The sequence below is a fragment of the Mytilus californianus genome, unplaced genomic scaffold (assembly GCF_021869535.1).
Source record: "Mytilus californianus isolate M0D057914Y unplaced genomic scaffold, xbMytCali1.0.p SCAF_14, whole genome shotgun sequence".
Classification (NCBI taxonomy): Eukaryota; Metazoa; Mollusca; class Bivalvia; order Mytilida; family Mytilidae; genus Mytilus; species Mytilus californianus.
The window spans coordinates 40,278-60,603 of NW_026262626.1; the positions used below are offsets into that span (position 1 = coordinate 40,278).

At 30.9% G+C, this 20,326-nt stretch overlaps 1 protein-coding gene across 1 annotated transcript in view; it reads right to left on the reverse strand.

Annotated features, from left to right (window-relative positions):
* Positions 1-20,326, reverse strand: part of LOC127723966 (nucleolar pre-ribosomal-associated protein 1-like) — a 73,903-nt gene that overhangs the window by 17,055 nt on the left and 36,522 nt on the right. The window contains exons 16-26 of the mRNA XM_052230676.1: positions 20,160-20,227; positions 19,559-19,710; positions 9,765-9,962; positions 8,275-9,301; positions 7,802-7,939; positions 6,974-7,200; positions 5,026-5,090; positions 4,437-4,600; positions 2,973-3,083; positions 2,460-2,523; positions 1,192-1,354 (exon numbers count right to left, since the gene is read on the reverse strand). Coding sequence (XP_052086636.1) covers positions 1,192-1,354; positions 2,460-2,523; positions 2,973-3,083; positions 4,437-4,600; positions 5,026-5,090; positions 6,974-7,200; positions 7,802-7,939; positions 8,275-9,301; positions 9,765-9,962; positions 19,559-19,710; positions 20,160-20,227 — 2,377 coding nt within the window. The remainder of the gene's footprint in view (positions 1-1,191; positions 1,355-2,459; positions 2,524-2,972; positions 3,084-4,436; positions 4,601-5,025; positions 5,091-6,973; positions 7,201-7,801; positions 7,940-8,274; positions 9,302-9,764; positions 9,963-19,558; positions 19,711-20,159; positions 20,228-20,326) is intronic.

Sequence of the window (20,326 nt, forward strand, 5' to 3'; positions counted from 1 at the left end):
CTTGGTATTGTTTCTATCTATCTATTATAGTTTTTAAGATATTAGGCAAAAACGCAAAAAATTAGTAATAATCATCATTAAAGGGCAATAACTCCTATAAGCAGTCGTCTGACAGTTTTGACGCAAATAGACAATAGGTAAAGCTCACCATTCTAAACATTTTTGCTCCTGTCAGAATTTCTCTATTCACAGCAGTTTTCAAAATAATAGGCAAAACTTGTATTTTACCTCTATGTTCTATTTTTAGGCATGTCAGCCATCTAGGTTGGCCGGCAGAGTCATTGGACACATTTTTTTATACTAGATACCCCAATAATGATCGTGGCCAAGTTTGGTTAAATTTGACCCAGAGGAAAAGATTTTTATAAATGTAAACGACGATGGACAACGACGAAGACATATGCCAAGTGATAAGAAAAGCTCACTTAGCCCTTTGGACCAGGTGAGCTAAAAAAGGGTGTACTCAACTTTCTCTTTTCAATGAGATTATTGCTCATTTTCAGGATTTTTTCCCAAAAAACTGTTGCCCAGGGCGGAGATGCAAATTAATGCTTTCAAAAAGATCAATCTTTCCTCTTTCTGTGGAATTATTTTCGACGAAATTTATGCTTATGCACAAAAAAGATCCACATGTATATGCACCTATCATAATCGACAGTTTTGTGTAAATTTGTCTTAAAATTAAAAATTTTACATATATCTCTAACCTCCATACTATAATTTGAGTATAAACACATACATGGGATGCAAAAAATCCTAAATAATGAGCCTACATTAAACTTTTAAAGCCCATAGAAACATGTAAACAATTCAAATATACCAACTTGAACATTTTTACCTTCTCTTATAAAGAGTTTCATTTCTTTTGTTTGATTTCAACTGGATAACCGCCTGGGAATGGGACATATGACATCATACTGGTATGTACAAAAGACTAGATCAAAGAGTCAAGATTTTTTTATTTTACACAAAGAGAATGTTTACCATAAGAGAAATAGGTTTATGAACTAATGAGAATTCAATATCGCTTAATATCAACTCTTATTTTTCATTTAAATAGTCAAAGGCTCGTTTAACATTATATTGAAATTAAATACCTCGAGATGATATTAAGCGATATCCAATTCTCACTCTTGTGAAACCTATAATTAAATGAATTCAAAATAGAGCATTAATATTTTTATAACTGACCTGTAACTTTCTCCTAAGTGGAAAATTAAGTACAGATTTATATAACATTGTCTGGTCCAAGATTTCTATCACTTGGTCTATAGAGGCTTTCTTCATCAATGATGGTCCTATGGTTTTCTGGACAGAGTGGTGTTCTACTGCCTTTGGACCCCAAAGATATGGTCTGTAATTATAGATTTTAATGATATACAAGGGATGAATCTTTCTAAAAGAAACTGGTATGAAATGAAAACAATGAATAGTTGGAGTTTGACTTGAGTCTTGTTTACATTCAAGCTGTGGAATAAAGGATGACAAATCAAAAATAAATTTATACTAAAACACATCTATATGATACAAAGAATAAAACCATTCATTAACGGCATCAACACATGAAACAGTTGTTGTAACTCTTATATACACAAAAATTTATTATGTACCTATTTCAAAGATTATCTGATAAAAAAATAAATATTATTATTACATAACCAGTCAGGAATCTGGCAATAAATGTTTATTACCATATTTTTTAGACTTTGGTGTTTTTTTGTCAGATCTTTGGTCATCTATCTGGTAAAGTAAATTTTGACTTATTAAATTGTGGTATAATCATTTCTATATTTGATATGATATATTTCACAATATTGCACCACTGTCTACATTCCAGTTCAGTTTCTTACCTGTACTCAGATATAACCATTTCTATATTTGATATGATATATTTCACAACATTGCACCACTGTCTACATTCCAGTTCATTTTCTTACCTGTACTCAGATATAACCATTTCTATATTTGATATGATATATTTCACAATATTTCACCACTGTCTACATTCCAGTTCAGTTTCTTACCTGTACTCAGATATAACCATTTCTATATTTGATATGATATATTTCACAATATTTCACCACTGTCTACATTCCAGTTCATTTTCTTACCTGTACTCAGATATAACCATTTCTATATTTGATATGATATATTTCACAATATTTTACCACTGTCTACATTCCAGTTCATTTTCTTACCTGTACTCAGATAGAACCATTTCTATATTTGATATGATATATTTCACAATATTTCACCATTGTCTACATTCCAGTTCATTTTCTTACCTGTACTCAGATAGAACCATTTCTATATTTGATATGATATATTTCACAATATTTCACCATTGTCTACATTCCAGTTCATTTTCTTACCTGTACTCAGATAGAACCATTTCTATATTTGATATGATATATTTCACAATATTTCACCATTGTCTACATTCCAGTTCATTTTCTTACCTGTACTCAGATATCACACATTCATTCTTCTCATAAAGATACATCAACTTTAACAGTCTTTGATCTGTAAAAAAAATATAAAAGACCAATAGATATCCTAAAAGTGGGTAAACACAGAATCAAATATACCAAATTTGCAAACATAAAACATATGATACCAATTTCAATAATCAAAAAATTAATGTCCATATATTCTTCCTATTTTTAGGAAAAGGTCTTCAATTGATCCTCAATGAGAAATTGGCAACTGGCTACTATGAGAGTTCTAACTAGGTTATAGCACTTGTGAATATATGTGGTGGAATGAATCAGGTTTTACAGTACACCAAGTTTTCAGGCCTCCAATTTCAGTTCCTATCTACTAATTATCCTTGAGTCAACGTCTTAATCTGAACATGGATATTTATTAATAAATGCTGCACACCAATCGTAGATGCTTGTGAAGTCATCACTTACTATATTCTATGATTAACATTATTATTTTCATATCTAACATTTATCATCTAAACTCACCTGTGTCAGACAAAGTAGCCATGTAAGATCCTAAAAATATACCATAATGTTGGACAGAACAGGAGGATGAATCAGACTCAGTAAGGCTTAGTAACAGAATACTCAAATCTCCTGTAATGACAAATATAAACAGATTCAAATTATTCACTAAGGTGTAGTAGCAAATTACTCAAAATCTCATGTAACGACAAATATAAACAGATTCAAATAATCAGACTCAGTAAGGCGTAGTATCAAAATACTTTAATCTCTTGTAACGACAAATATAAACATTCAAATTCAAATTATCAGACTCACTTAAGCGTAGTAGCAAATTACTCAAATCTCCTGTAACGAAAAATATGAACAGATTCAAATTATGTTAAAGGGGCATTAGCCACAAGATATAAAAAAAAAATAAAACATGTTTTTACCTTATTAAATTATTAATGAAAGTGAAATAGTGAAATAATTATTTGCTTTCAGCACCCAATTTGGTTCAATTTTGTCAAAATAAGCTAAGAGACATCGCTGATTATTTATTCACTTGAAAGTGATTCAAGTGAATAATTCTACCTCATTGAATCCGTATTCATGTGACCTTCAATTTAACCCCTTAGCTCAGCATGTATTGCGCATGTATTCAGCTATCAAAAGGAAAGAATGTCAACACTGAAAATGTTCCACAAGGAATGTAGAGGATTAAGTAAGTAAGAAAGTGAAACAAAGGATGAATCATTTGGTTGTCTGGTTCGATTCCACAAAAAAATCATTCTTATACAGGTAAAAATGATGATAAACTTACTTATAAACCTACAATATGAAATCAAACAGACCTAGAAAAATCCAATTGCACATGGTTGCTTTCTATTTATATTTATGTTTATATTTGGTTATATGACCATCGGCAGTCTTCAGAGTTCAACTGGATGGTTAATTAGATGACGTCTAGACAAAAATGCACACAAAATGTTGAAAAATATCATCGAATCCTGTATTGTTAATTGTAATTGACTTTTTGTAATTTGGAGATACATTTTAGTACATTATGAATCAAACATGAGAATTTGAGTCAAATCAGTGAACATGAATTTGACAGCTAATGCCCCTTTAAGCTGAGTAACAGATAACTAGATCTTAGGCAATAATATAAACTGAAACAGAAAATTGTACAGAAAAAGACACGAGTGAATCAGGTCACTCAAACCTACAGGAAATCACGTTAATAGCTTTTGGCTTCAAAATTCATGAAGTGCAAGATGAACTTCGATGCTACCACTGCATCTAGTGTTATATCATATTTCTACACTTGAGACAGTAAAATTTGCAAGTTTAAAACATGAGGCTTGCTGAGCCTTTTAAATATTTAAATCCAAATGGTAAGAGCGGAGAATTATTGTATTGCACAACATTCTGCAGTGGAAACTGTTCTCCATTTGTACTTTCTTATTACAATTTATAAATTATCCACTCTATCTACCATACCTTTAACATCCTGGTTCTTTTCATTGAACATGATTGGAAGGAACAAGGAGTGTGACATCACCATCTGAAACAACGTTGTCAATGGTAACTCTTCTGGCCAATCAGATATATGTTCTACAAGTTTTGAAATAATCTTGAATGTCCTCTTGTCTGAAAATCTTGATCTGAAATTAAACAATATATTTAATGTTCTACTCTCATATTTTATCAAATAATGCTTACTGGATAATATGGATAATTTATCCTTAAAAAAATCATTATTAAAAAGCAGAAACTTTACTCTACATAAAGATTAATGAAAGTAAAAAATATGTTATTAAGTGTCAATGATGCATATCTATCTACAGAAGTTCAAATTATTTGTTTCATTCAACTAAATCTGTGGAGGGCATTTAAGTGCATTGTAAGCAAATATTAGCCAAAATAATTCCTTTAAAGTTAAGCTTAGTTTCTACATGTTCTGTTTTAGACATTAGTTCAATAATTAACAACTGACTGCCAAGATATGTCCAATAGTGGTGAAAATGGCAATAAAACACTAACAATCAATCAATCAATAATAGAACATATTTAAAAAGCATTTACTTACTTGAGTACAACTTTCAAAAACTTAGGTAAGACTTTTTCTGGTAGAACTAATTCTTCACTGTTTCTCTGAGGATCATAAAACAAATAGGAAATTATCCTAAAGTCAATTTTAAATGTTATGCTTTTAATTGTAATCTACAATTTTAAATTAATTGTTTCAAGGAATAAATTATTAGACATAATAAGCATCCAAGATTAAATGAATCTCTCTCCAAACTGATAATAGAAATAAGAAGATGTGGTATGAGTGCCAATGAGACAACTCTCCATCCAAGTCACAATGTGTAAAAAGTAAACAATTATAGGTCAAAGTACAGTCTTCAACATGATAAGCCTGATTTGAAATAGTTATAAAAATATATCAACTGTGTCCCAAAAAATCTCAAAGAGATAAACAGACTAAATAAAAAATCACCTTAAAGAAAAGCAATTAGTTCCAACAAGCACCTATACACTAAAGTAGGCATATATAGCCAATCATGAATCAAACCCTGTCCAACATTTTTTTGTTTTCTATGGTATACTGTTATACCAGGGTAAGGGAGAGTTGAGCACTCACAAACATGTTCGATTGGCACATTCTTCATATGCCTGTTTCCAGTCAGGAGTCTGTATTTCAGTGATTTTTGATTTTTGTGTTTTTTTTTGGGTTACTGTCTGTCTTATTTGTATTTAGCTTTAATCAGGGTCATTGGTTGTCTCTTTTGAATTGTTCCATATTTTGTCATGCCTTGGGTCTTTCATAGCAGACTATACAGCATAGATTATACTCGTTGTTGTATAAAGTACAGTGCCCTAACATTGTCTACATCCTTGTCCTTTGGTCTAAGGTAGATAGCAGTTTTATTGAAAGTCATACATCTCCTAATTTTCATATATCAATTTGAAACTATGGATAAAAGGGAGTGACTCAACCTTACTTGAGTTTTTCTAATAAAAATCATGGAGCTACTTAATATGTTTATTCAGTTTGTTAAAAAAAAAAAGGAGATTGTGTCTCATGGAATGTGTCCATGGGACACAGATGATGCCCCAGGCCCCCTGCTTGCATATAACGTTATAAAGGGGTATAACTTAAGAACAGTACAAGTGACACCACCCAAATTCGAAATTGATCTGTGTTTTATAGTAATAATCAGTGTATAAGTTACATAACATTTGGTTGAGGCAAACTTAATGTAGAGAACGGAAACTAATTTTGGGATGTACATGTACGTACATAGCTGGGGCATAAAAAAGGACTGCAGAATGTTGTTATAAAATGCTTGAATTCTATCACATAATTCATAAAATGTTCACACACACAGATGTGTCTCGGCTGTATGTAACTTTGATAGTATAATGCAAATGTTGAAATTAAAATGTCAACACTTTAACATTAAACTATGCAAAATTTTCAAACCAAATGAACCATGGCTGGGGTTGCAGGGCCAAATAATCTACTTGGAAATCAGATATGTAAATGTTTTTAATACAACTGCATACCATATATCATTGACTTATCATAAACAGTTCCCTAAAACTGACCTAATCACAAACTTTTAAAAAGTAAACAAAATTTCAAAGTGAAGGAACCATGTTTGAGGAGGTGAAGCGAAATAATCCCCATGAAAATGAGATGTGCAAATGATAATTCAACTGCATACCAAATATCATTGACTTACTATTAATGGTTCCCCTTAAACTGACCTTATAACAAACTTTAAGAAATTTTTGACAACAGAAGTATGCCTATGTTTTGTAACTGCAACTTTGGCGAGGTGAGACAATTATTCCAAATTGAAATAATACGGATAAAAATAACCCTTTCCCTGTTCAATAAGTAAAAAGTTTGATTTTCAGCACAAAAAAAGAATCCTATCTGTGACTCTTTTCTGCATTTAAAAGCACAAAGTTTAAAATCAAAACGACTTTGGCTGGTTTTTAGAAAATATATTTCCAAAATTTACCTGTAACAGATCAACCAGTTTTTCCATAATGCAATCAACAAGAATTTTGTCCAAATTATCCTTTTTACTGTGAACTTCAGTAACTGTTTTGACATACAGGTTGAGTAGTTTCATCTGATTGTCTGTTGATTCTTCATTAAGATATTGAAGTAATTTTACGAAAGGTAAATTGTTGATCCCATGTGACACGGCTAATGTCATCTGATTGGAAATGACTTTCTGTTTGTCTGAAATAAAAATATATACAATTGGTATAAAATAATATGAAAATAAAAATCAATTGATTTTTTCCTTACTATCTAGATTGTTATACATTTGTATAGCATGTACAGACATGGTAAAGTCAATGTTTTCCTGTTTAAAACCCCCAGACGTTTTTTTATTGCAAAGTAGAACAAGATATGCAAGAGAATTAAGTAAGCAAGATTCTATGAAAATTTCATTGAAATCAGGTTCCCGATATAGTTGTTGAAACAAGACATGAAACCCTTTTTGAGATATCGAAAAGTCTGTGTTTTGCTAATGGAAACCCCCCCAAAAAAACAAGGAAGTAGTGTAAAGCCATTAAATATAAAGATTCTAAGAAAGTTTTATTGAAATAAAGTCTCTGGTTTACCCAGGGTTGATGACAGATGAGCAAAGACAACTATCAATATACATCAATGCTTAAGATAGCAGGGGTATAAAAACACCAATGGATCCATTTACCCCCAAAAAAACTATCTTTACAATTTGCTGTCAATCTATCATGTCTTTACAATGGTAAATACAAATTTCTTCATAGGGAGATACAACTTGACCACTATTCTTGATATTTCCAAAACTCACCTAGTACTCCACTGTTGACAAGGGAGGTAATCAGCTCTACCAAACAATCTCCTTGGTTACCACTCATACTGTAAACATTGTTCATTAAGAGTTTGTACTTTTTACACACCACTTTCATCAAAGTTCTCTTATCTTCATCTATAAATAAAGTCCAATGAAATTAAAATGTATTTGGGAAAAAAATTGTTTATCTTTATTTCTGATGACTTTTAAGCATTGAAATATATTTTTTGTCACCACTAATATGATTAGAAAACCCCTAACCATTGTTTCAACTTTTGTATGTGGCAGAGGTTCCTTATTTTCTAGCAGAGCTTCAAATGTATGCACAATAAACAGGACTATGACTTAAATCTTAAATGTTAACTTTGACTTTATAAATTTTATTTATCAATCAGAAGGTGACTGTCTGGCTGATCTTAAATATCTTTATTGAATCTGGTTGACAGTTAGAAAATTTTGAAGTAAATTACCTAAGTTTGGGTTGTTTCCCACCTTCCTCACAAAGAACAAAACAAGGGAAGTAATTCTCTCTAAATGTTTATCATATTTTCCTTTCTGCAAGCTTTCTCTGAAGTAATCAGCTATCAAATGATTATGAAGGATAAGGTTTTCTGCCATGGTAATGCTGTTGGACTTGATCAAACTGTCTAAAACATATTTTTCCAGTCCAGTTGATAAGTGAGGTTGTTGTTGCAGTATTGCGTCACAACAAACCATCAATTTCTCATCTGAAGTTTTCAGCAGTAAATCAAATAAGCTTTTGGTGCATTGACTATGAAGCTTCAACAGTCTATCACCTGTATTTTTCATTAGCTTCAAAAACAGCTCAATAGCTACATAACTAAGATTTGTAAGTTGGTCGTCATTAGTTAGAAAACAGCTTGGAACTTTTAATATTGTTTCTAACAGACTTCTATTTTTCTCGATTGGCAAAGATTTTGTCAGAACTGGTAAACTGTCTTGAACATCCTTTATAATGTTTGACAATTTACTCATTTCCACACTTTGTATACCACCAAGCAATGTTTGAAGTTTACCGACATACTCAACAAAACAATGTTCAAGATTTTCAACATCGATTTTTTCCAGAAGCTTTACAAAACCGCACGTACATGTAGTAACTAATTGTGACTGAGGAGTCATCAACATATTGACTATGTCTGTGGTAACACTGGAACCAGTTTCATTCTTGACAAATAGGAACCATTTCAAAATGGTAGTATGTCTAAGAACTGTTACTACTATCTCTTTGAAAATGTCTTCGTTAGTATTTACGGATACTGACAACTGTTGGAATTCCCTACTGCAAGTAATATCTTTGACAGAGCCATCTTCCATAATTTGACTAGTCTTATCACCCTCCTCTTTCTGTTCAAATGACCCATTTGGATTGGTGTCCATGGGGTCTTGTTTCTCCATTTTATCTGTATACAATTTTACTATTTCTTCCAGACATTTGAAGAAGAATTTAACCATTTTATATCTAAAGATGTCATCCTAAATAAAAAGAATATTTATTAATTCTGAATATTTAATTATATACTGTCACATCTGTAACTTCAGAAATTTTTGTGATGTTTTCATTATTGGGACGAGATAGGTTTCGCAAAATGAAAAAAATATCATTTTTAATTTTGATAGCATTATCTGTATGTAGCATTTCCTGATATCTCAATAATTAATCTCTCATTTGTGTCCATTACTCAACAGTCACAATAATAAATGCACACAATAATTTCTTAATTTACAGTTATAATATAAATTTTGTAAATAAGTAACAGTATACCACAATAACAAACACTTGTTTGGTTATATGATTTAGCAGGAGTTTGTAACATTTAACCACCAGTTACAACAAAATGTAGGGTAACTATTTTTATACCCCTGCTCTTGCTTCAGAGGGAAATGAAATACATATACAAAAGAAAAGGGCATGTTGAAAATTCATAAAACATACTACCTTTGCACCAGCTTTTAACAAATGACTGGTGTACAGCATTAACTGTTTGGTAACTATGGAAACGTCTTCTGCAGCCACAGATGGCAAAGTGGATAACACTGTTTGCTGATTGGTTGCTTTACCTATGTAAATATTTGCCAAGGAAATGGACACTGTAGTCAATGAAACAACACTGAGCTGCTTTGGTAACTTTTGTGCCTACAATGAACAAATTTCATTTAATAGAAATATACTGCTTTGTTTACTAGATGGAGTTTGTATTGCTTTAATTCCATTCAATGGGTTTCTTATTAACTCTTTTTGCCATAGTTTTATTCTTGTTAACATTTATTTTTCAGTTCCCCTATCCTCCTTTAGAAGCATTTTATCATTTTGAGTAAATGGTTTTCTTGTATCCACATTGGGACAGAAAACACAAGCTGATTTTGTTACAAACATAAAGTACAGACATTGAAGTATGCATTAGTTATCTGTGGATCTTGATTTTTAACTTAAATTGTCTATGAATCAAATGGGAGAAAAAGAAATTAAAATTACTAATATGGTCAAGAATAATTTGAAAAGAATATTTCCTTAAATCTTAAAAAATAATTAATAATAACAGGATAATGGTCCTTCAACTGCACTTTCCAATTACTTATGCATATCCTTATTTCAATTTTCACTTTACATAAACAAATAATACCTATAAATTAGTTTTTATAACAAATTTCTAAAAACTGTTACTATAAGGTAAGTAGGTTCTTTTTCTTGTATCCACTAATTTTGCAGATTTATATGGTATAGATTATAAACTTTCAAAGGGTAAATGTTTAATCTATATTAATTGATTCTTACTATTATCAGTAAAGCTAATCTGTAGTGATTAATTTTCTTTATAATTTAATGAAGTAAGTTAGTTGGTTAAGGATGTTCGCTACTCTGTTTCAAAATAACAAGCTTTTTAAAAAACTTATAAATTGATAGTATATAAATAAAAGGAACTAAAAAAGCAGAAAAAATGAAGGGTATGTATGCTTGTTTTCAAATTATAAGCCATTGAAAACTTGGCAGGAAATAATTCTCTCTAGATTTTTCATACATTTAACATTGGCACCTTTTTTCTTTCAAAAACTATGAAAAAATAGCAAGGAATGTATAAGATTTTCAAACATGGCTTTTAAAACTATATGTATTAAATAACATTATGAAAAATAAATGTGGATAGTGTCCACATGTGGACACAGATGATGCCCCCACTTGCATATCATATAGTTATAAAGGGACATAACTGAAGAACGGTAAAAGTGATGCTACCCAAATTTGAACTTGATCTGAGTTTTGTGGTAATAAGCATTGTGTGTAAGTCTCATAACAATTGGTTGAGGCTAACTTAAGAAGAGAACAGAAACTAAAAATTCAGCAATTTTTCTATTTGTAAACACGCATAACTCTAAAACGGTTGTGTATAAGTTTCATAACATTTGGTTGAGGCAAACTAAAGTTAGAAAAAGGAAACAAAAAATTTGTACTTAGTTTTGTGGTAATGAATATTGTGTATAGGTTTCATAATGTTTGGTTGGGGCAAACTTAAGTTACAGAATGGAAACTAAAAATTTTGCAATCTTTCGATTTATAAAGGGGCATAACTCAATAATGGTGAAAGTGACACTACCCAAATTCAACTTGATCTGAGTTTTATCAGTGGAAGTCAAAATTAAACATTGCATTGTATAAAGCATTGATTGTAGTTGATTCAACTATAATCATGGACAAAGGAAGATAACTCCAATTTTAAAAATTACTTGATATTTAGAAGAAAATAAAAATTTTGCAATTTTTCCATTTATAAAGGGACATAACTCTAGTATTTGGTTGAGGCAAACTTAAGAACGGAAACTAAAATTTTTTCAATTTTTTCATTTATAAAGGGCATAACTCTAGAACAGTTAAAGTGACGCCACCAAAATTCAAACTTGATCTGTGTTTTGTGGTTATAAGCATTGTGTATAAGATTCATAACATTTGATTGAGGCAAACTTAAGGTAGAGAACGGAAACTAAAAATTTTGCAACCTTTTCCATTTATAAAGGGGCATAACTCTAGAACGGTTAAAGTGATGCCACCAAAATTCAAACTTGATCTGTGTTTTGTGGTAATAAGCATTGTGTTTAAGTTTAATAACATTTAGTTGAGGTAAACTCAAGTTAGAGAATGGAAACCAATTTTGAGATGTACGTATGTACGTACGAACGTATGTACAGATGGACAAGTGTAAAACTTAATGCCCCAACCGCTACGGCGGGGGCATAAAAAGTAGGGGTTAGCAGGCATAATTTTTAATGGCACTACATGTATAAAACCAGGGGATTCCGAATATCTGGCTAAAATTCAAAAACAATAGGAGCGAACATCCTTAATAAAATCAAATCTGCAATCAATGAGGAGTAACTGTCATACCATGTGTGATATTTCCTTATTCCAGCCTCTTAAGCAATCTAATCAAAATTTGTTTTCAACACTTGCAACTAATTTTCTTTTGGTCCCTGTGGGTAGGCAGGACATATAAACAACCAAAAGGAAGAGTTTCTTGCTAAAAATGTCATTCATCACTTGCTTTCACTAGCAATAGATTTTAAAAAAACTGCTTCGCTGAGCGCAGCTGGATACGCCCGCAGAGGTCCAACCCTGAACAGTTGGGGCAAAAATGGACACAATATTCAAGCTTGATACAGGTCTGAATTTGGATTGTAATTAAATATTTGATATATTATAGGTTTCCGAATAAATGTAGTCAAAGAACTTGAAATTGGTTATATGAAAGATTTCTTTCTGTTGTGCAATACACTGTGCTGTTGCGCAATACTTAGTAAATCTTTTGTCAGACTATAAACAAATAAAATCTTATAACTCTGAAATGTAAAATCATAAATTTATAAAAATTAAAAGGGAGCTTACAAAAATAGATATAAACAATTTACTAAAGTCTCATAAAAAATGCTGAAAGCTGAAAGCATTTTTAAGTTATTGTCCGAAAACTGGAAAATCCCCCTTTTTGTAATGAATAAAACCCATAAATATATATTCTGAAATTTATGAAATTGTTTTTTAGTTATTGTCTGAAAACTGGAAAATCCCCCTTTTTTAATGAATAAAACCCCAAAACTCGGAAACGGTAAATCAGAAATTTATAAAAAATGACAGGAGGCTCACATCAATAGATATGAACAATTCATAAAAGTTTCATGCAAATTGGTGAAATTGTTTTTGAGTTATTGTCTGAAAACTGGAAAATTCCCCCTTTTTTAATGAATAAAACCCCAAAACTTGGAAACGGTAAATCCGAAATTTATATAAAATATAAGGGAGCTCACGTCAATAGATATGAACAATTCACAAAAGTTTCATGCAAATTGGTGAAATTGTTTTTGAGTTATTGTCTGAAAACTGGAAAATCCCCCCTTTTTTAATGAATAAAATCCCAAAACTCGGAAATGGTGAATCTGAAATTTATAAAAAAAAACGAAAGGGAGCTCACGTCAATAGATATAAACAATTCACCAAAGTTTCATGCATATTGGTTAAAGCATTTTTGAATTAATGTCCAACATATTGACGACGGACAGCGGTATACCATAATACGTCCCGTAAACGGGCGTATAAAAACAGCATTCAATTTTTTTTATTGAGTTTGATACAACAAATTAACAATTGTATACATTAACAATGCTGAAAGATTGATATCAATGTAGACCCATGGTAAGAGGTGTCGGAACAAAATTTTCAAATTCACAACATCAAATATTATTGAAACTAAATTCAACCCTTATAGAAGGATAATCTGAAGGCTCCATACAACATAAAAATAAGGTTTTTCAAAAAAAACTGATTTTTGTTTTTGCTGCAACATTGCATGTTTCACAATTGGACTGAAAAACAGATTCTGTGTCCAGGCTTCACACACAAAAATATGACAGCACTCTGTTTAACTTTCAGTTCTGACGATATTTTGGGGATCCTAGGGATTTGTTGTAATGTTTCATACTTTAAAAAATTTCAAAGCAGAAATTTCATTGGTTGACTTGATGATTATCAAGACAGACTGGCAGGTTAAGGGCATACGATACAGTTACAGGGGAGGTAATGACGTTGCTAACGTAAATTGTTTTTTTCACGACGTCAAACTGCGACTTATCGGGAAAAGATGCAGTTTTCGACTGTTTGTTATCATTCAAACTGATTTATCTTGAAAACGAGTTCATGGACCCCTCTTTTTTAAAATGACATTTGGTTTGATATTGTATGAAGATTATGTGTACCAATTTTTATGAAAAAGTCAATAATGCAATTTCTTTAAATTTGATAAATATACAGCAGAAAATGACGTTTTTTTTCTACATTCATGAACATTTGATAAAATTTAATATGAGTTATTTGTAAAAATAAAATGCACAAATTTATAGGACATTTATATAAAATAGAATTTACAAATAATTTAACAAAAAACAGCTTGTGTTTATCTTTTAAAACAAAAAAGTTATGAATTTCTGTAGAAAGGAAAAATACGTCCACAAATCTGAATTTTGAGCAAATATCTGAAATTTCGACCTCAATTTACTCAAAAAATAGCACATGAAGGTATATTTTTTATTACATATTTGATTAAATCAGTTAAAAGATAGCCTTTATGCAAATTTTCATTAAAATTTCATTATGGGATCAAAACTGTATCGTATGCCCTTAAGTGTTTTAAGATCAATGTAAGGAAAGTGTGGATAGGCAATCTGAATTTCAATGTTTTCTTTGTGATTAATGTAGCCACCAAATTAACAAATAGATTGCAAATTTACATTGACTTGTCATTTATTGAGTTTGATACATATAGATTCTACCACTGCATCGAGTGTGATACGATATTTATCCACTCGAGACAGTTAAATTTTCAAATTTAAAACGCGAGGCTCGCCGAGCATTTTAAATATTTAAAATTTAACTGTCTCGAGTGGATAAATATTGTATCACACGAGATTTGGTGGTGGAATCTGTTTCTCTAATGATTTTCAAACAATAAGTAGGCAAACTTATTCCTTCCTTTCGAATGATCTGCAAAAAGATGTGTTCTTTCTATGTGACGTCATCAGGCATGGTCGCCTTTTTTCATGCCGTCACAATAGGAAATTTAGAGGAAAGCAAGAAAAATCGACGTCATAATTGGATTTAAACCAATGAAGAACTGAGATCAAACGAACCACACGTTGATTAAATTTTTTTTAAACAATGGGTGCAGAAAGGGATAAATTGACAAAGAATTAGAGAAAACATATTAACAATTATATACATTAACCAATTGTCAAAACACTAATGAAGTTAACATTCAGAAATAGAGGTCATTTCAGTCTAATTATAAAGCACAACACTTAATTACAAGTAGAGATTTAAAATATCATGAATTACAGATTCATCTATATTCTGTTAACATTTTTTTTTAGGACATAATGGAATCAGTTTTATTATTCATGTTGACAGTGCTAACTTATTTTTACTGCAATTACTGTTTGGATATTACCAATGCCAAACACACAAAACCAGATATGCAATTAAACTGTACATCATTTTATGAAAAAGGAGAGCTCTACATTGACTGTTCACTTAAAAACAGGAAAACGATTCCAGAATTGATACCTAACAACACTGTATACCTAAATCTATGCCACAATCTCATCAAGAAAATACCAAATAATATATTTCAACATTTAACCAACCTAATTGTGCTGGATCTATCTTTTAACAAATTACAGTCCATCAATCAACAGACATTTACTGGACTAGGGAACCTGCGTCGACTTCAACTGAACAATAATGAACTGCGTTACAATACCAAGCAATTCCCACCAGGAAGTTTTAGGTCTCTTCAATCACTAACACATCTTAACATTCAAAACAATGACGATTTCCTACAAATGGAACCTTTTATTTTTCCAGATAAAACAATTTCAGATTTAACAATGTTGGAAAAATTAGAACTAGATATGGATGATGAAAAAGATAAAAAAAGAACAATTCTAGGGCAAGGATATTCCTCTCTGCAGAATTTGTATTTACTTAGTTCTGAAGAATGTGATCTTTTTATAAAAAATAACACATTCAAATATACACAACACTTAACAAATTTATATTTCAATGTATGTTATGGATTTGTGATACAGACTCCTTATGCATTTTCTAAACTAAGACAATTGAGAATATTTCATTTAAGTATGAGTCGTTGGTATGGCTTGTATTCAGAAACTGAGCTGATTAATCTGATTTTAGCGGTATCACAGTCACCTATTGAAATTTTGGTATTAAGTCATATCTTTGAAAGGAATACTTCTTTCAATTATAAAGAAATCAACAATGCACTAATACTACACCAACCACCAATTCGTGAACTGACATTTGCAAATAATCCTGGTATAGTTTTTCTTAAAGCAGAAAGGGTACCAGTGCCAACTAGTCTTCAGAAACTTGATTTCAGTGGGAATTCTTTCCATCAGATATCTCTAAATCTAACATACGTTAAATATCTCAACTTAGAAAAAAATAAGCTTGGAAATTATCTTGCAAAGAATAGCTATATGCTTACACAAGACAGTATACTTGAATATATAAGTTTGTCTTGCAATTCTATTTATAAACTTAATTCAGCAATATTCAATCGACAACCATATCTTAAGTTTATTGATCTAAGTTTTAATTTTTTGACTGATGTCCATTTTGATCTTTCTTCCGTAAAACAATTACAGATTTTAAATCTTATGAACAATTCAATAACATTTTTGGATGACTTATCGATGTTGAATATAGAAAAAGCTCTTATGAAAAGCAGCAATGCAAAAATTGACCTCAGCAACAACCTTTTCCAATGTAGCTGCAATAGGCTAAGATTCTTGAAATGGATGCTGCGAAACCAAAAACATTTGATCAATTTTTCTCAATACAAGTGCATTACTGTAAATGGAAGCAATGAAGTATCATATGTATTTGAAGAAAAAATTAATCGTCTACAGGCAGACTGCACAAGAATCTTTTACTGGGTAATAATCGGTATCATGTCATTAGCTATTTTTAGCTTTATTGGAATATTACTTACAGTTATTGTTTATAGAAAGAGACAAAAACTCCGATATCTATACTACAGAGCAAAATTGAAATTTACTTCTAAGTTGAACTTTAACAAAGATTTGGGTGAATATCATTATGATGCATTTATATCTTATTCAGACAATGACCGAACCTTTGTTATAAATAACTGCATTCAAAATCTGGAAGAGAATGGAAATCTAAAACTGTGTATACATCAGCGAGATTTCACCCCTGGAGAAGACATTACAGACAACATCATAAATGCTATACAAAACAGCCGAAAGACAATCTGTATAATATCCCGAGCTTTTTTAGAATCTTATTACTGTATGTTTGAGTTTAACATGGCAAGAATGGAAAGTATTCATTCAAGGAACGGTAAAAATGTTCTCTTTCTTATATTTTATGAGAAATTATTGCCAGAAGAAATACCTTTGGTATTACATGAAATTATTCAGAAACAAACATACATCGAATACCCAAATGATGAGTATGGCAATAAAATTTTCTGGGGGAAAATTACAGAAGCACTTCATATTTGATTCATTTCAGCAAAGAATTGTAGTTATTATTGTGATTTATTAACAAATTCAAGAGAGCAAGAGGTCAATTACAAGGAAACAAAAGATACAAAATAACTGAGATAACCATCTCCATAATAAAAGGAAATAAACAATATTATACCAAGAATGATGTGAAATGAAGTAGACATGAGAATTTATTAACCTAAGACTTTTATATATACTGAGGAAAGAGACTGAGATTAATATGGTTTTTTTTCTTGTTTATGCAATTAATTGTTTTGTTATATGACCGATTTTTTATTTTGTTTTAGTACATTTTTTCTTTTTGATGAAAATAAGTGCATCTGGGTCAATATGCACAAGTCATTTCAGGAAGACAATACTAGTTACCTTTTTTTCAATTCCTGTCCGTATCGTTAACTTTGAAATGTAGGACTGCTTGTTTCCAAGCTAAGACATTTTCACAGATGTATTAAAAATTTTGTGGGTACAAAATGAGATTTAATGTTTCATAAATTTGGAAACCCAAAAAGGCCCCATGATATGAGCATGTGGCTTCAGCAAGTAAAAAATCCTTGTTTTTTAATAACATTAAATAACTCAAAAGTTTTTTCATCTTTGTTATATGATCTTCTACTCTTCAAAAGAACAAGAGCAAGAACAAATGATTAAAATCAGTCAATTATCATTGCACCGAGATTTTTAATATGCATATTTTAATTGTTTTCCTCATTTTGAGGTGCATTAGGGATATTGACCTAACTATCCCCCAGACTCCAAATGGTGTGGAAATAAAAAACCAAGTCCACTTCCCCAAAATAAAAGATTCCCCTTTCCAATTTTTCTGATTTTCAAACTCATCCATGGTTTTGATGATTAGAAACAATCTTTCTAATTTTAAGAGCATTCAACAAATAAATGGAGAATGTGTCCATGGGACACAGATGATGCCCCTGCTTGCATTTAGCGTTATAAAGGGACATTATTCAAGAACGGTAAAAGAGACGCCACACAAAATCGAACTTGATCTGAGTTTTGTGGTAATAAGCATTGTGTATAAGTTTCATAACATTTGGTTGAGGCAAACTTAAGTTAGAGAACGGAAACGAAAAAATTAAGCAATTTTTCCATTTGTAAAGGGGCACAACTTTAGAACGGTAAAAGTGACACCACCAAAATTCAAACTTGATCTGTGTTATGTGGTAATAAGCATTGTGTATAAGTTTCATAACATTTTGTTGAGGCAAACTAAAGTTAGAGAACAGAAACCAACTTCGGACGTATGGACAGACGTACAGACGGACAAGGGCAACAATTAATGCTCCCTTCGCTGCGGCAGGGGTATAAAAAATGCGTAAGGGTTCCGCGGAACCCAGTGTCTCGCCTACTTTTGCTGTTAATCGCAGTCTCAACAAAAATGAGGAAAAAAATTAATAAAAAAATATTCCTTTAGATACTATCTTTTGATTGTAAGAAGCTTCTGTCAAAGTTTGGTATAAATCCAGGATAGTTTATGAATCTAATAGATGTTTTAAAAGCTTTAACTGCAGACTGTTAATGTTAACCGGAAGAAAAACTAAGTCCATTTATAAGTAAAATACGGATAAACAGGTACAAATTTTAACAAAATTTCCTTCTAGATACTAGCTTTTGATCATAAACAAGCTTCTGTCCAAATTTGGTACAAATAAAGGATAGTTTAAGAAAGTTATCAAAATTTTAAAAACTTTTAACCACAGAGTGAATGTATTGTTTCCTGGCAGAAAAACTAAGTCCATTTATAAGTAAAATAATGAAAAAATGAAATTTTTTTTTAACAAATTTATTTCTGGATACTATCTTATGATCATAAACAAGCTTCTGTCCAAGTTTGGTACAAATAAAGGATAGTTTAAGAAAGTTATTAAAATTTCAAAAACTTTAACCACAGAGTGAATATTTGTGGATGCCGCCGACGACAACGACGCCGACGGAATGTAGGATTGCTATGTCTCGCTTTTTCGACTAAAGTCGAAGGCTCGACAAAAATGAAGGTACTTGCATGGTGACAGCTAAGTGATGAATAGACAGACACACAGGATGAAAACATTATACCCTGGTATAATTGCAAGAGTCTGACAGTTACAAAACCTGGCGAGCATTCTATGTAAATCATTATTTCCTTACCTTTCCTGGGTATATAAAGGACTTGAAATATAACATGACAGTTTTATCAATAGTGACATCTTCATGAGACTGTAAAAGGGATACTAGTGGTAGAGGGTTCAGCTGACAGTGCAATAAGTCAACCAGTAAGCTGGAGATATAATCTGTTATGACTGTAATGAAAAAATGAAATTCATCTTCAATGTACTTTAAGAATTTTGCTTAACAAATAAACATGTTAAATTTAGCAGAAGTTTAACTATTAAATTTTATCATAAAGCTACTGTATATAATAAATAACAGCTGTGTTTAAGTAAAAAGAAGGGACTACAATGACAATTTTAAGGAACCAATAGATATGGTCATCCAGAAAACTTGGATGTAAAAAAAAACAAAAATCTCAGTGTACATAGTCAACACTTCATACCATGACTAAAAGGAGGTGTAATCTATTTAAAGTCTGTTCTGCGTACAACTTAAAAAGTGTAAATTATTCTTTAGTTTGAACTTTGAAACAATCTTTAAGCTAGAAAATTATAATTATTGTCTTTAAATATATTTTATATATGAAGAAAATTATTGGAAACAAGATATAGTCATTCTCATTCCTATCTTTTTTTACCTTGTGACTGATAATCTTTCTGACCCAACATGTCATAAGCAACAATAACTAGAGGACTGAATGGGAACCTGAAATAACAAAATATGTGTCATATTTTTTAAACCGGTATCCTATTTTTTCCAATAACATTTAAATTCTAAGGCAAATAAATTCATCATCAAAGTTTT